This window comes from Neophocaena asiaeorientalis, unplaced genomic scaffold, assembly GCF_003031525.2.
Source record: "Neophocaena asiaeorientalis asiaeorientalis breed wild unplaced genomic scaffold, Neophocaena_asiaeorientalis_V1.1 scaffold114, whole genome shotgun sequence".
NCBI classification, from domain to species: Eukaryota; Metazoa; Chordata; class Mammalia; order Artiodactyla; family Phocoenidae; genus Neophocaena; species Neophocaena asiaeorientalis.
Window position 1 is genome coordinate 7,951,052 of NW_020173116.1, and position 15,256 is coordinate 7,966,307.

General features: G+C 55.9%; 1 protein-coding gene across 1 annotated transcript in view; it reads right to left on the reverse strand.

Moving 5' to 3' along the window:
• Positions 1 to 15,256, reverse strand: part of FAM178B (family with sequence similarity 178 member B) — a 96,717-nt gene that overhangs the window by 62,213 nt on the left and 19,248 nt on the right. The window contains 3 exon segments of the mRNA XM_024743967.1: positions 1,506 to 1,590; positions 5,132 to 5,237; positions 11,500 to 11,652. Coding sequence (XP_024599735.1) covers positions 1,506 to 1,590; positions 5,132 to 5,237; positions 11,500 to 11,652 — 344 coding nt within the window.

Here is a 15,256-nt window from a genome sequence, read left to right on the forward strand (position 1 = left end):
CCTCGCGCAGGAGAAGAGTGGGACAAGGGAGGCCTCTGTTCCCCAAAGGGCAGGCCTGCCGCAGAGGCGCGAAAGGGCAGCCCAGGCTGCAGGGGCAGAGGTTATGCAAAGGGAGAGGAGGCCGGCCGAGACTGGCGCTATTCAGAGGACCTCAGTTAGAGGGTCCCAGGCGTAGGGGCAGGGGCGGGGGAGGGGGGAGCTGGAGGAGTCTGGAATGCTCTAATGCGACAGAAGGCCCCCGGCTCAGCCAACGCCTGGAGGGGAGGCACAAAAGCAGAAATTCAAAGGGCTGCTTGCCAGTGGTGGTGATGGGGGGTTAATGGTGCATCATGGGTCTATAACCTTGGCCTTCAGAGCTACGTGCTTCCATGTTTTAGCGGGAGGGTGGGCAGACTGCAGCTGGTGGGCAAGGGCGCGGACTGGAAACCTGTGGATCCCTCTCACTGCCTGCCCTAAGCACCTTTCAATGGGTTACATGATATTTTTTGGTGCCAAAGTGTCTAGGTTCAGGCACCAAATGATGACAGCCCGGTAAGGGTGCAGCCACAAAAGGGGAAACTAATTGCTTCTGTGGAACTCTGAACATCTGAAAGGATAAAAATGACTCAGGTACTTCCCTGGTGGCGCAGTGGTTAAGAATCCGCCTGCCAATGCAGGGGACACGGGTTCGAGCTCTGGTCTGGGAAGATCCCACATGCCTCCGAGCAACTAAGCCAGCGCGCCACAACTACTGAGCCTGCGCTCTAGAGCCCACGTGCCACAACTACTGAAGCTCTCGCATCTAGAGCCCGTGCTCCGCAACAAGAGAAGCCACCGCAATGAGAAGCCCGCGCACCACAACGAAGAGTAGCCCTGCTCACCACAACTAGAGAAAGCCCGTGTGCAGCAACGAAGACCCAAAAATAAGTAAATAAGCTAAAAAAATAAAACAAATAAAAATAACTTAAGTGTATCCCTTACATGTCAGGACCAAGGTACAGACTCAAAGCTCTCACTCCAGCCCAGTCCAAACTTAGGGGCTCCGCTGATGCCCTAGGAGCTGAGGAGGGCTGCGGGTAGGGGCACAGCTTCAGGGCCCTCCCCCTTGGTGACTCCAACCCAAAGAGCTTCCCTGATTTGATGCAGATGTTCCTGGAACCCACCCAAGCAAACTGGGGCTCTCAGGAAGAAGCTGGAGGCAAGCTGTCCTCGTAAATCCAGAGAACCCAGCTCCCAGACTGTTCCAGGATCCTAAGTCTGTGAAGTCAGCCTGGACTTGGCCCTGGTGACATGGATCTGAGGCCAGAGAAGGTGCTGGGGAGCCTGTTGGCTCAGCTTTTTACTAATGCAGGAGCCAGAGCCAAAGATGGCCTGATGTCTCCGTGTCCCGGTGATGCAACATCCCCACTAGCACCTCTCCCACACACTGGGCTGGGGCGGTGCAGGGCTGAGAGCTGAGTACTATGTAGGCTCTCGAGCTTGGGTACCCAGCATGCCAGCTGCTGCCCTGCACCCGAGGTACTGACCAGATGGACGGAAGAGCCCATCCACGCTGAGGTCCCACAGGAGACCAAAGGCTCCCAAAGAAGTTTCTGGAGGCCATGTCAGCAGCTAGGAGGAGAAGAAAAAAACAGGTTAGCTGGGTAATTCCTATGGAGTAATAGCAGAAACCTTTATTACGCCATATTAAATAAGTCCCATTTAATCCTCACAAATCCACACAGTAGAAGGATATTGTCATTATTGCTACTTTACAGATGAAGAAACCAAGCTCAGAGAGATCAAGCAACTTCCCCAGGGTCACAGAGCAACGAAGCAGAAAAGCCAGGATTCAATCCCAGGTCTATGTGACTTGAAATCTCCTACTCTGTCCACCTCCCTGTGTGGGAGTCTTGGTCCTTCTGCCCCTCACTCCCTGTGGTCACAGCCACGCCCCTCCAGGGCAGGAACCGGTGTAGGGAAGAGAAAGAGCTCAGCAGCACTGACTACCGTCAGCTGTACAAGATAAAGTGCGGCCCCTCTTCGAGACCCTCACATCACTTCCAGGTCAGTGCCTTAACTCTGAACATCTGAGCCTCGGGAGACCACTGGCTCTGGGAGGCCCTTGGTACTGAGTGCGGATCCTCAACAAGCTGGTGGGGGGAGGGTGGGCAGGGCACCCACCTGACTCAAACTCACTGGGATTCTTATTCGAACACTCCTTGAGTCTGCGGCCACAGCTGGGGATTTGGAACGTGAACAGAGTGTGACATGGAGACATGCACCCTCCCCACCAGCGCCATCCAGTCTGGGGACACATAGGTGAGGCCAGGCCACGCCGTGCAGCACACCATCCTCCCTCTGGAGAGTGCTGAGAAAAGCCCGCTGCAGTGGGCGCTCGGTTCAGGACCAAGGCTCCCACCCCCACGGGCTGGGCATTGCTGCTGGTTGACTGACCTTGGACAGAGGGAGTCCCTCACCCAAGGTCACACCCCCCTCTCCAAGTGCAGCCTTCGTCTGATAACTAGCCGACGCTGGGGTCCAAAGGCCAGGACCCCTTGCCTCAAATGGGACAACTCTAAAGGGTAATCCCAGTTCCAGAGCACCCCAGGACTGGCCGTGGCCTGTCATGCATTTGCTTTGCTACTCAGCTTCTCCTTCTGCCCCGGCCCTGCTGCCCTCCCTCCCTCACAGGGGCGGCTTCCTGCTTCCCAAGGATCTGACCTAAGACACGAGAACCCTGCCTCCCTCTTCCTTTCCTAACTTTTTCATAGTTGAACACGTGATCGTTCCCCAACAAGAATATAAATTCACTGACAGCATAAGCTTCCTGCTTTTGTCCGCCCTCCCCAGCAAGGCTCACCTGGGAAGCATACACTAGGGCTCCAGTGACGAGCTCACATAATTCACGAGCACTAAGGCTGAAGCCTACTCACCCAGCGCCCACTGTTCACCCCACTGAAGCCCCCGGCTTCAGGGAGGGTGGCGGGCAGCAGGAACTAGTCCCCATGGGGACACAGGATGGCCTTTCTAAAGAGTTGAAGGAGCAGGGTTGGAGCGGTCTGCCCAACTCCCCCACCCCCTAGCTCTCAGAATCAACCCCGGGTATGCATGTGGGACCCCAGCAGCCCTGTGAGCCTGCGCCCCTAGCTGCCTTTGATTGGGGGTGGTCACTGAACCCCTCTTAGGCCAATCAGACTCTCTTTCCTGGGAATTTACTTAACCATGGAGCCTGGGGTACAGAGAGAAGCCGAAAGCCTGTCCTAGGATCCCGACCCTTGTCCAACCTGGTTCCAGCTCGTCCTGAGGCCCAGCTGTATCCCTGCCCTTGGATCCCACGAACCGCCCCTGCACCTTCATCGGAGCGCCACCCGCCCCAGCAGCTTCAGGCAGCCCCCGTGGATTTGTGCCTCTCACTAACAGCGTGCGGTTCTGAAGTACGCGGAACCCCACGGCCACGTTCTACGCATCTACCTGGGACGCCATTTCCAGGACCTTTCTGTCCCCAGAGCTCAGCATGTAGCCTGTCCTGAACCAAGGTCTGCAAAGGAACCAATGCTACTGTTGCTGTGGGAAAATAAGTTCCAAGTGACAAGAAAACCAAAACCTCGGAAGTGAAACATCAGAGCCCATCCTAAAGCCTGTAGCGTGATCACGTGAGTGGCAGACAGCAGCTGCCCTGGTCCTCCTTCCCCTCCAGAGACAAAGATGTTGGGCAGGGTCTCCCCCAGAAGAGGCCCCCAAGGCCAAGCGCACCCCTTTCACTGATCTGACTTTAGCCGTGGGCAGGGAGAGGAGCTGCTTTGTTTCTCCTTGCTGAAGATGGAGAACCTGACCTCCGTGCTAACTTCATTTCTTCCAGATGATGCCCAGACCCTGGGCAGAACCTCGGGGGGCTATAAGGACAAGGCAGCTTACAGGATTTCCTCACTCAGCCTTCGCGTGGGACTACTGACCCCAGTTTACAGAGTGGAAACTGAGGCACGGAGCTGATGTTAAATAACTCCCCAAGTCACACAGTAGTATGTGGAGGAGCAGGGCTCGGTCCTCTGCTCCCGGGGACCCCCCAGGTGACAGACGTGGGGGGACAGACAAGGCGGGGCTCGCTCACGCCTCCATGCCGTGTCAGGGTCACACAAGGACCCTCTGTGGGCGACATCTCAGACCGGCTCTTTGTGCCTCCGATGCCCGACTTTGCGTCTGTCGTGCACTGAGCAAGGAGAAAGAAGCCTGCACTGACTGTGGACGGAGAATAATGGCCGCTCTGTTCCCTGTGTGGCCTGGGCCCGGGGGAGGGGCAGGGCAGGGCCGATAGTTAGGAGCCCAGAGGGAAGAAGAGAGAGCCAGAGGGCTCCTTCTGGAAGGCAGCCAGTCTGCCAAGGCCGAGGAGTTCCGAGAACAATCCACCCCGCATGGTGGCTCTAATTTACGGCTGGGGTCCAGGCTCCAACTGGCAGGAATGGGACCAGCTGGAACTTGGGACCTGCTGGTTCCCGGGCAAGGGAAGGAAGGTCCTGGGTGGGGGCCAAGCCTGCATCCCCGTGCCCTGCGTTCAGATCCCAGCAGCTGGTTCCCGGGCCTTCCCTGCTGGCTTCTCACTGTCTTTCTCAGGGCAAAGGTTCTGAGCCCCGGGCAGAATGCATGTGCCCCTGGCAGCAACCAGAACGGAAGGGAGGGGAAGACAGAGCAGCTGTTCTAGGCTTTTCCAGCCGACCTACAACTCCACAGCGGGAGGCAAACACCCGAGCACCCCAGCTCAGAATTCACCAGGGCCCTCACACCTGCAAGGCTGCTGCAGGGCTGTGCTCCCGCTGCCCATGGGACGAGGGCCGGGACCTGTGACTTGGAGATGAGCCTGGACACAAGGCGAGCAGGTGTGAGCACCTGCTGGGCGGACCTGCCGGAATCACACAGAGGGCCTCTGGGGGCAAAGCAACACCCTGTGAGGCACACGCTCTGGGGGGACCGGAGTGAAGACAACAGACCGGTCCCTGCACCTCCCTGTCTCTGTCATCACAAGCCTCCCTCCCTCCTCCAGCCTCAGCTGGGACAAACCCAGCAGCACCCAAGGCCAGAAGAAGAGGGTGGGTGCCCAGCCCCTCCTGCCAGCGGCCCTGCCCTGACTGTTGTGCTGGCACGCTCCCGCCACCTGGCGGCAGGCCGTGGTCCTCACCTGGAACAGCCACCGGAGCAGGGGCACGGGGCGGAGGCCCGAGGGCAGGTAGAGGCTGCTCAGGAGGCCGCTGCGCAGGAAGGAGAGCTGCTGGGCCGGCGGGGAGCTGTGGGAGCAAAGGGACAGAGAGGCAAGGTCAGGGAGGGAGCCTTCTCAACACGCCTGTCTCGGCGAGGCTGGGTTCAGGGGGATGGTTCAGATTTCCGCTTCACCGGGATGCTAGAAGCGCGTCAGTCACTGCTCTGGACAAAACTGCTGGTGGAGCCCCCGTGCAAGCACCCGCTGGAAGGTAAAACAACCTGTGGCACCGTCAGAATCATCTGCTGTCCACGAACACATGTCACAGTAGGGTTTTTTGTTTGTTTTTGGTTGGTTTTGGTTTTTCTTTGGCCACGCCGTGCGGCATGCGGGATCTTAGTTCCCCGACCAGGGACCGAACCCGGGCCACGGCAGTGAAAGTACTAAGTCCCAACCACTGGACTGCCAGGGAACTCCTTTCACAGTGTTTTAAACACACGACTGAGGAATACAGTTTGTCCTTCCCATTTGACGGGGGTGGGAGGAAACTGAGGTATTTACCAGGGTTGTGAAAAGGACCTGCGTTGCAATGAGGAGAGGGGCCTGGGAGTCGCAGCTTTTAGCTGAGGGCTCCGGGCTGCAGCGGGCGGACAGAATTACCCATGGGGCCCACGTGGAGCCAGCATCCGGGGTCTGGTTACACAGAGCGTGTCTGCCCCGTCTTGTGTTTTTCCGAAACAAAGGGGACACCTGAGAAGATGGGAAAGTAACAGAAAGGGGCCCAAGACGGGGAAGTTTTGGGAAGGAAATAACCACCAAGGGTGCCACGTGGGATTCTCTGGAAACCACGTGAGCAGCGACGGTCCCAGGGCCAAGGGGGAAGGGCGCTCAGACTCTCCATACTCCTGGGGCCCTAACCTGCGATTTCATTCCCGACTGGATCCGGTGGGGCCTTTCCCTCCCGCCAGGAGCTGCTGGCGTGGAAAGGAGCCCTGCTTCGAGTACACTGTTACCCCGATAGATCATCTGGACCCACAGGATCCCAGGTCCCTGTACAACGAGGAGTTGATATATTTTGTGTGGTTTTAGGGCCTCTGGTGGAAGGTGCCTCGTTCCAGAGGGGCTGGCTGGACTGCATCACCCTCTTGTACTCCTGGGTGTCCCGTGGAGGCTGGGTGTGGGGTAGGATTCTCCCACTCCGTCCGTGTTTGGTGAATGCCTCTTCGCTCTCTTTCTAGATAACGTCCTAAAGGCAATTAATAAGGATTCCAGGAAATGAAAAAGTAACTTCGTGTTTGTTCTTCTTTTTTAATGGCTAAATCCCGGCAAAGAGCATTTCAGACAGCATTTAAAGTCATGACTAGAGAGAGAAAGTTCCTCGGTCAGCCCAACCTCCTCCTCTCCTTTTTAAAAAGGACATCATACTTTAATCTGCCAGGAACAGAATGCTCCAAAACAAAGATTCTCCTCAGAGCCAAGCTGCTGTCTGCTTGAGTATATCCAGGCAATTTACAAATTGTATATGTCTTTTTTTTTTTTTTCCCCAAATCATTTAGGTTCAGAGGAGAAAGCAGCTTTGTTCCTGTGCTTGTGAAGCTGGCCGTTCTAAAACAGTCCTTTATTTGCACATACAAACACGTGTGCACCCCAGGGCTGCTGGCACACGCCACTCTGATCCCCGTGCTCAGTCACACGGGTACTTTCATGGACTGACTCCCGCGATGCATGCGTGGTTCAAGCACAGCACCCCGAACACAGACGATACCCAAGCACACCGTGTCTGGAGGGCCTCACAAATTGGCAGGACCTAGCCAGGGGCCATGTGGTAAGGAGGCTGGCGCTCCGGGGACTCTAGGAGACTCTGGCTCTGGCATTCTGCTCGGGGGCACCCGCCAGCTTCTCAGTAGGGGAATTGATTGTACAAGCCCCTGTAGGCTCAGATAAACACATGTCCGACTGCTGCTCAGAGGGAGAGATACCCCTTGGGTGACAATGTCTCCCTTCTGCTACACCACTCTGCAGTGCGGTTTCTGCCAGAGAAATGATGAGTCTGCCTTGGAGTTCCCTGCTGCTGAGCTAGGCTTAGTCTGTAAGACCAGGAGCTGGAGATATGCCGAGAGGGCACCGTCCGGCTGTGCCTCGAAGCGAATGGCTTTCAAGGAATTCTGTGCCGACAGCTAGATGAGATGCGAGCAATCTCCTCCGTGCGTGCTCGGTGTGAGGGAGGCAGTGCTGCCTTGCCTCGGCTGCACCACGAGTCCCGTCACCGCTCAGTGGAAGGACAGGCAGAAGTAACCTCCCGCTTGGGGGAAGGGTGGGGATGGGCCTGGCGTGCAGACACTGCCCTGATCTGAGGCAGGAGGAGAGTCTGCACAGCAGCACGTGGGGAGGCCTGGAGGAGAAGGGAAGCGTGTGGCAGGTGTGTGCGCTGCAAACTCGAACACCGCAGGTTACGGAATCAACTGTTGTCAGATTTACACAAATCCACGGCGTGTCCACAAGCCAAGAATGCTGACCCCGGGTCCAGGTGGGTGCCTGTGCTTGTGGCAAAGCCAAGGCCAAGGTCAGAAGTTATCTTGAGAATGTCAGAATGTCTCGGAGCAAGAAGGGGAGGAGCAGAGCCTCCTGCTGGGCAGCAGATGCCAGGCAGGCCCAGCTGAGCGCGAAGCCCCAGCTGCCAGCCCTGAGGATCCCGGGGAGGGGGAGGGGAGGGGGGAGGTCCCCACCCGGACAGGGAGCTGCCAGAATGCACTAATGCCCAGCCACCGTGGCAAGGACACGGGGCCATGGGAACAGAAGGAAGGAAGGTTGCGGGGGGCGGGGGGATCAGCCCCAAAGGGGAATCACACAGAACAAAGGCCCCAGCCTGGGTCAGCAGGTTGGGCTCCTGGCGGAGCTCCGACCTTCTGCTTGGACTGTGGGTTCCTGATAAGGCCCACGTCAGGACCCCTCCAGCCCCCATCTCTCGTCTATTTTACGGGCAGCCGTCCCAGAGGGCGAAGTCTCTAAATGCCTCGGGAATCCCAAGTGATGGCAGAGGGATAAACAGCGAGTGCCGTTATTTATACAGTATCAGTTTCCGCGCCTTTGCCAGGCTACTCAAATGTTAGCTTAAGTGAAATGCCGAGGAAAAGAACAGGAACAGACGGCGGTCCAAGCGCTCATCCCTGCTCCTCTTCGTTTTCCTCCCTTTGTTTAAACATCAGTGAGCGCCACGCTGGTTAGCAGCCCAGGGATCCCAGCAACAACCCGGCTGGCCACTTCTGCTGGCTCTGGATTTGGGGGGCAGGCGCAGCCAGTTGGGCGGCTCAGCCCGGTCCACACTCTGTAACTGCTGGATTTATTTCACCCGGGCTTGCCCCTGGCAAAACAGGAGCTGGGGCCTGGGCCTCGGGGAGGTCCCGTGCAGGTGCATCATTCACACCGTGAAGCTCCGACCCACCCCCTTCCCTGCCCGCTGAAGCCGTTGCGGAGGGAAGTCCCCGTCGGCGTATCAGGCACCCCGAGAACACACTGCAAACACCTCACGGGGAGAGCGGCCGGTGCACCCAGAGGACAGACGTGGGTCCTGACGCTCCTGCACACGCTGCGGGGGCCCAGGGTACTTCAGCGGGCAACCTCCACGCCCCCACCCCCCACCCCACCCCCATGGCACTGGCTCCTGCCTTGGAGCTGCCTGTGGGCACAGGTCCTACAGCTTTTCCACTCGGGGCTGGGCGGGGCGGGGATTAGAGGCGGAGGAAAAAGTTCAGCCCCTGGTACCAGCGTCTGTCATAGCATGTGACTTTGGTCCCAGGGAACCGACCTGAGGTCACACGTCCAGCTGGGTGACAAACGAGAGAGGATGGCCCGGGCCACCTCCAGTCCCACAGCTGTGGGTTCTGGGAGGAGACTTCTTGCATGTAAACCTGTGTAGGTCCGAGCCGGGAGCACCAGGCCCGGCGCCCTCCCTCGCTCCGCAATCTGAGACAAACTGCTGGCTTGACCTGTGCCAAGGTTTCCCACTTCGTGCAGTGGAAAGAAAGACAACATCCCTCTTCGCCGAACAGCAAGAAGCAGCAAATCTACTTCGAGAAGTGATTTCTTTAAATCTCCTTCACTTCCCCCCAAACCTCTAACGATAAAAACGATACGTGTTTATCACAGAAAGTGTGGAAAATACAGAGGAGTCTAATGAGGAGAATAGAAGTCACCTGCCATCTCACAAAGTGTTCACTTTTTCTCCGGTGAGAAACTGAACCATACTGTTCTCTGAGAGATCAAGTAACGTGTTCTTCTTCCTCCATCTTCATGCTTCCGGCTGCGCACAACGGGATAATTATTGAACGGCTAGCAAGTAACCCTCACGCTTGTGTCTGGGCTTGAAGTCCTTGGCACAAACAGGAAATAAAGGATGACCCCCCCCCCCCACTCCCCAGGCTAAAGGGTGACCTTCAGGAAGTGGCCCTTCCCCGGTGCATGGCAGGCGCCCCCTGACCTGGCCGCGGGCAGGGCGCGGGCATTCCTCCAGGAAGCCCTGCGAGCCAGGCCCTGCAGCCCCATCTCTGCCCTGCTTCGTGAGCAAACCTGAGGGCGCAGGGTCTGGATTCCCCGCTCCAGGGAAGCTGGCTGGCCACCTGGCCCCATTTGGCACGGCCGCTCGGATCCCAGGCCACCGCACCACGGGCCATCTCATCTGTCAAACACTTCCTGCCGGCCATCCAGCCTGGGACAGAAAACCTGCTGTTGGCACAGAGCCCGAGGAGAAGCAGCTCAGGAAGCCGCCTGCCTTTCCCCTCTTATCTCCTCCCCTGCCCAGCCGTGCTCTGTCCCTCTCCTTCCTCCAGCTCCACTATCTTACTTCTTTCTCTTCATTCCTTTTTCCCCCCTTTTCATCATCTCTTTATCAGAAATACTTTCAATTTGGCAATGGGAACTTTTACCAATATGCATACCCTCAGACCCAATCACCTCACGTCATATGCAGGGATCTATTCCAGAACTGCAGACAAAATATTTCTGTATAAGGATACTCTCTACCACACTGTTTACAGTGGGGGGAAAAGTTGGAAACAACCTGCTTGTTGAGGAAAATGGTTAAATATGTTGGGGCATCAATGCCACAGGATACAGTTTCACCATTAACATTTCTTTGTCTAACTGCAACATTTGGGCCTTGTTTGGATTCTGATTTCAACAACATATTAAAAAACACTTAAAAGACAATCAAGGAAATCTGAATGCTATTAAGAAATTCCGATATTTTTTAGGTGTAATAATATACTGAAGTTTTGTCTAAAGACAGAGTCTTTTAGAGACACAGACTGAAGTGCTTACCGAATTAAATTGTACGTGTCTGGGATTTGCTTAAAGATAATCCTGAGGGGACAACGTTAGTGGGCAGGGGTAGAGATGAACCAAGATGGGCTTTGAGTTGGTAACTGATGTTGAGTGATGGGTACCTGGAGGTACACTCTACTTTTATATATGTTTGAAACTTCCCATGATAAAGAGTTTTAAAGGAAACACATCAAAACATTGTTATCTTTCTATTATAAAATAAGATGGACTAGCCGGAAAAGAGAACAAGATTCCTGCATTCAAGTGCTAATGTGGCCCCAACCTCCACGTGCCTTACAGGCTGGGGCAGGGGTTGGTGGGGGCTGGTGGCCTCTCCTCCATCCCCTCACCCGCCAAGGCCCAGCAGGGCACCAGTCCCCTGGAGGGCCGCTGCACCTTATCCTGTGCGCTTTCTCTCTCTCTCTCATTCTTAGACATGTGAACTCACAGTTGCAAGCGTTGCGTGGTATGGTGGTGAAGTTTTCAAAAATCCCCTAAAAAGTCAACATAGTCAGGGGTTATGTGATAATGACCATGAACACCTTCTAACGAGAGGAGCACCAGGGTGGCTGTCCTAACGTTATACAGAGTGTACCTGGGGCTGGGGACAAACTTTTCAGGGTCAGCATCACACACAGACCCAAGGAGGAGGAGGAAGTGGCCATGACAGGCTCTGGAGAACTGCTGGATGGCCGGGAAAGTGGCTCCAGTGTTGATGGAGACATAACCCGAAAGGCATGTATGATGGGTGTGACCAGAGCCGTTCCATGAAACTGGGGCATGGGGGAGGAAGAGGCAACACAATTACAGAACAGATGCCTAATATCTGCTGCAACGTAAGATTTTTCGAAGCGTGTGCGTCTAAATTGGTAAATGAAATACTATAAGTTGATGTGTGCTATTTCATCTGTTTCCCTAAAAGCTGACATATCCAAATTGGCAAAACACAGCTTTGGACTGCCTCATTTGGGGTGGTCCTTACCACTGGGTTCCCTGAGGGAGGGGCCTGGTAATGCTGCGCCGATGTTTACCTGAGGAACAGCTCTTCCAGGCGGCTCTGTGGCTTCAGGTGTGAACAGTCCAGGATGCAGGGCAGAGGGTGATGCCGCGGTAGAAACACAGTCTCGCCTGGATGTACTGCTGGGATGACCTGCTGCGACACGGAGAACCTCTCCACCAGCTTCCTGGCAAAGCAAGAGGCAGGAGAGCCGGGCGTCAGCAGGCACACCTGGTCTGCAGCCTGGAGGGAGGCCAGGGGGGACCAGATGGCTGCCCCGGCCCTGCAGCCCCCGCCTGGTTGGGACCAGCTCAGGGACACGGCGCCACCTGCTGACGGAGGGGGAGCCCGAGAGATGCAGACTGAGGAGCCCTTCCCCCTCCCACTCTTGGTCAGACCCCAACCCCTCCCTCAGGGCCTTGGTCCAGGAGCCAGAATCCTGGTCCCAAATCCTGCCCCACCCATGGGCTGCGTTCAAACTTTCACTGAGTGCCCATGACTGCGAGTGCCAGGCGCTGAAGGATGAGTCAGGCGTGGGTTGCCCTTGCACGGACAGGAAAAGCGTAACGGGATCACGGCAATGCCCTCCAGCAAGGGGACCAGCCTCAGAGCTGCTACACGGTGCCCCGAGGCGAGGACTCTCCCCTGCTTGCACTGCTTGGACTCTCCCTCTGAGCAGCGTCCTCAAGCTCCTCTGAGCAGAAGGACTCTCCAGGGAGCCTGCTAAATGCAGACACCCTGGCCCACGCTGCCCTGAGAGTCTCATTTAGTGGATCAGGGATGGGCCGCGGACAGGGAAGAAACAGGGAGATACATTCCGACTCTGTGGGCACGCATCTAAGGGAGGCGGTGAAGAGGATTCCTAAGAATGAGGCAGATCTCTGCACCACGCAGGATGGAATGATCCCCTGAGCACAGCACGCGGTGGGTGAAAATAGCAAGTTGCAGAATAGGAGGTGCGTGTGCGTGCGCGCACGCAGGTCAACACACGGACATGCACACGCACGTTCTTAGACACAGGAAACACCCCCCCCACACATCTGATGCGCCCAACCAAGGTCTGGGGTTGTCCCTAGGGAACGGTATGGGGGAGGGGAAGGAAGAAGAGACATTTCCCGTTTATTTTACGCAACTGTGTTCGGCTTGATTTTGCAGTAACATAACATACACTTAACAATAAAAATAACAAAATAAAACAAGCCACCCCCTTCTCTCACCAGAGGAAGGCCCATACCCAGGTTCTCAGCCGGGCCCTGAGGCAGTGAACTTGGAGGGGACACTGCCAGGGACTCCCGTGAGGATCTGGGACCAAGTGGCCGGCACTGGAAGTGGAGGTGCAGAGCTGGTGGTCCACCAGCTGGCCAGAGGAAACCTGATCACGCTCTGGCCAAGTGACCTAAGGTAAGGAGGGTCATCCTAAGGATGAAATGGCACAATGAATGCGAATGACGTCGGAAAACTGGGGAGATTCTGATCCCGCAGCCTTTGGAAGTAGCCTTGGCAAACCACCACACAAATGGTGAAACAAGTTTCCGTTCTGTTAATTTCTTTGCTCTTTGAGTTTCTGGCTATCTACAGTTCCCTATGTTGTTTTTATAATTTGAAGAAAGGTACAAATTATTAGGAGTTTGTAAGAACTAGGTTCATCTGTAAAAAGTTCTCAGCTCCTGTCCCCCAAACCATCGCTCAAAGGGGCTTTTGTGATATTAAATATAATGTATGTGCATTATTAAGAACTCTGAGATGACTCTCTCGCATCTAATTGAGGATTTCCTGTGCAGCCCAGAACTGAGGATAAAGGATGATGCTGTGGTATAAATATCCTCCCCTCCCCTGCCCCAGCACACACATAAGGTCTTTTAACTTTAAGGAACAGAGAATATAGGACACTGTCTATTCAAGATGCAAGCAATCCTTGGAGCGGGAGCAGATGACCTGCTCAGGATGATTGGGGGCCTTTCTGTGATGCATAATTGTGGTGGTCACGTGACTCCCAGTCACAGGCGGCCTGCCCGCCAGATGGTCGCCAGCCCCCAGCCTCGGCCTCACCCCTTCCAGACCCACACCCTTGCTTGGCACCCCCCATCCCACCCCCCGGCCCCATTCAGGGATGGAAGAGGCTGCTGGCTTTGTACATCAGTAATTTTCTTTGAAGCAGAGAACTGAACTGTCCCATCAAAATGATCCCACATCAAAACAACCACCTCAGTGGCTGCTGTCAAAAAAGGCTTTCTCAAAGTACTACTTGAAAATGTCACGTGCCCAGAAAATTATCAGCAATTTCATAGCCTGGCACACCGTATGCCCAGATAACTCCCTTTCTGTGGGGAATTTTCAAAACATCCAGGCCATGACTTCCAGAATCCTGGATGCACTCAGGAGAAAGGCAAACAGATAGATTATTCTGGCTACAGAGATGTCTCAAAATGTTTACTTCCAAGGCTATCCATCCAGTGAGTGGGGAACCTGGAAAGCGAATCCACGGCTCCCGACATAGAAAACTGCTTCATCATTCATGATGCCACCAAGGCCTTTGGCCCAAACCCGCTGATTCCATTCAGTCCTCATGCTCTGCGGGGAGCCATCGTGAGACCACGAAGCACCCTCTCCCTGCCCCTGGGCAGCGTGTGGAAACAGGGACCAGTTAGGAGACAGGCGTCCCCTAATCCGGGCCAGGGGCCAGCAATTGCACACAGGCTGCGGCCTCCTCTCGCCCGCCTGTTTCTGTAAACGAGGTCTCAGTGCAACACAAGCAGGCTCGCCGGTTACGATGGCCGACACGGTTGACGGGTGCTTTCCCGCCACAGCAGCACAGCCACGTAGCCGCCGACAGGCTGTATGGTCAAAGCCTGAAATATTTACTATTCACAGGCTTTACAGAAAGTCTGCTGATCCCCGATCAAGTCCAAAGACAATTAGCAGAAAGACTTGAGAAAAAAAGCACACGGGCAGCCAAGGTGCTGCTTGGGATCCTCTCTGGGCATCAGTGATGGTGAGAACCATTTGGGGGTCCTGCGAGTGGGGGCCCCCAGGTGTCTGTGTGTCATCGCTCACGCCCCTCGGTGAGTGGATGCAGAATGCTGACTCGGCGTGAGCACCCAAACCAGACCATCACGGCTGGGACCTGAATAACGTCACCTGGACGCATAGAAAAAGCAAAGCCCGGACAGGCAGGCAATCCAGGGCATGTGGACCAGCCTGGCCTCAGTCACATGGGGGCACGTGGGGCCTGAGGGAGAGAGGGGAGAGAGGAAAGGAAGGCAGACAGACAGGCAGACAGATCTGTCCCGGCTCCACTTTCCCCCTCGGCTGCTGCCCAGTCTCCTCTTTTGCCGTCTCCTCCCGTTCTCCTCTGAACCTACTCCAGGCAGGCTCGCCCCAGGCGCCTCCCTGTCAACGTCACCGTGACCTCTACGCTGTGCACCCCCTGCTCTTCTCTCTGTGCCGGCTCCCGGCTGATCTCATCTGGTTTTGCAGCTCTAAATGTCACCTATACATGGTGATTCCCAAGCTGGCCTCACTAGACAAGGGGGTCCTTGTCTTGGTCTCACCCCGGGGGTCCCCCAAGTGAACTCTTGTGTCCATGCCTGCCACCCCCCAGCGTGCGTCACTCAGCCCTCCTCCATTAAATAAAGACAACTCCGACCTCGTGGCTGCTCAGGCCAAAATCCCCGGGGTCCCTCTGATTCCTCTCTTTCTCCCGGAGCCTCCATCCAGCTTGTCAGCAAACCACGTCGGTTCTACCCTGAAGACGTACGCAGAGTTTGCCTCCTCCTCAGCACCCGGCCCTG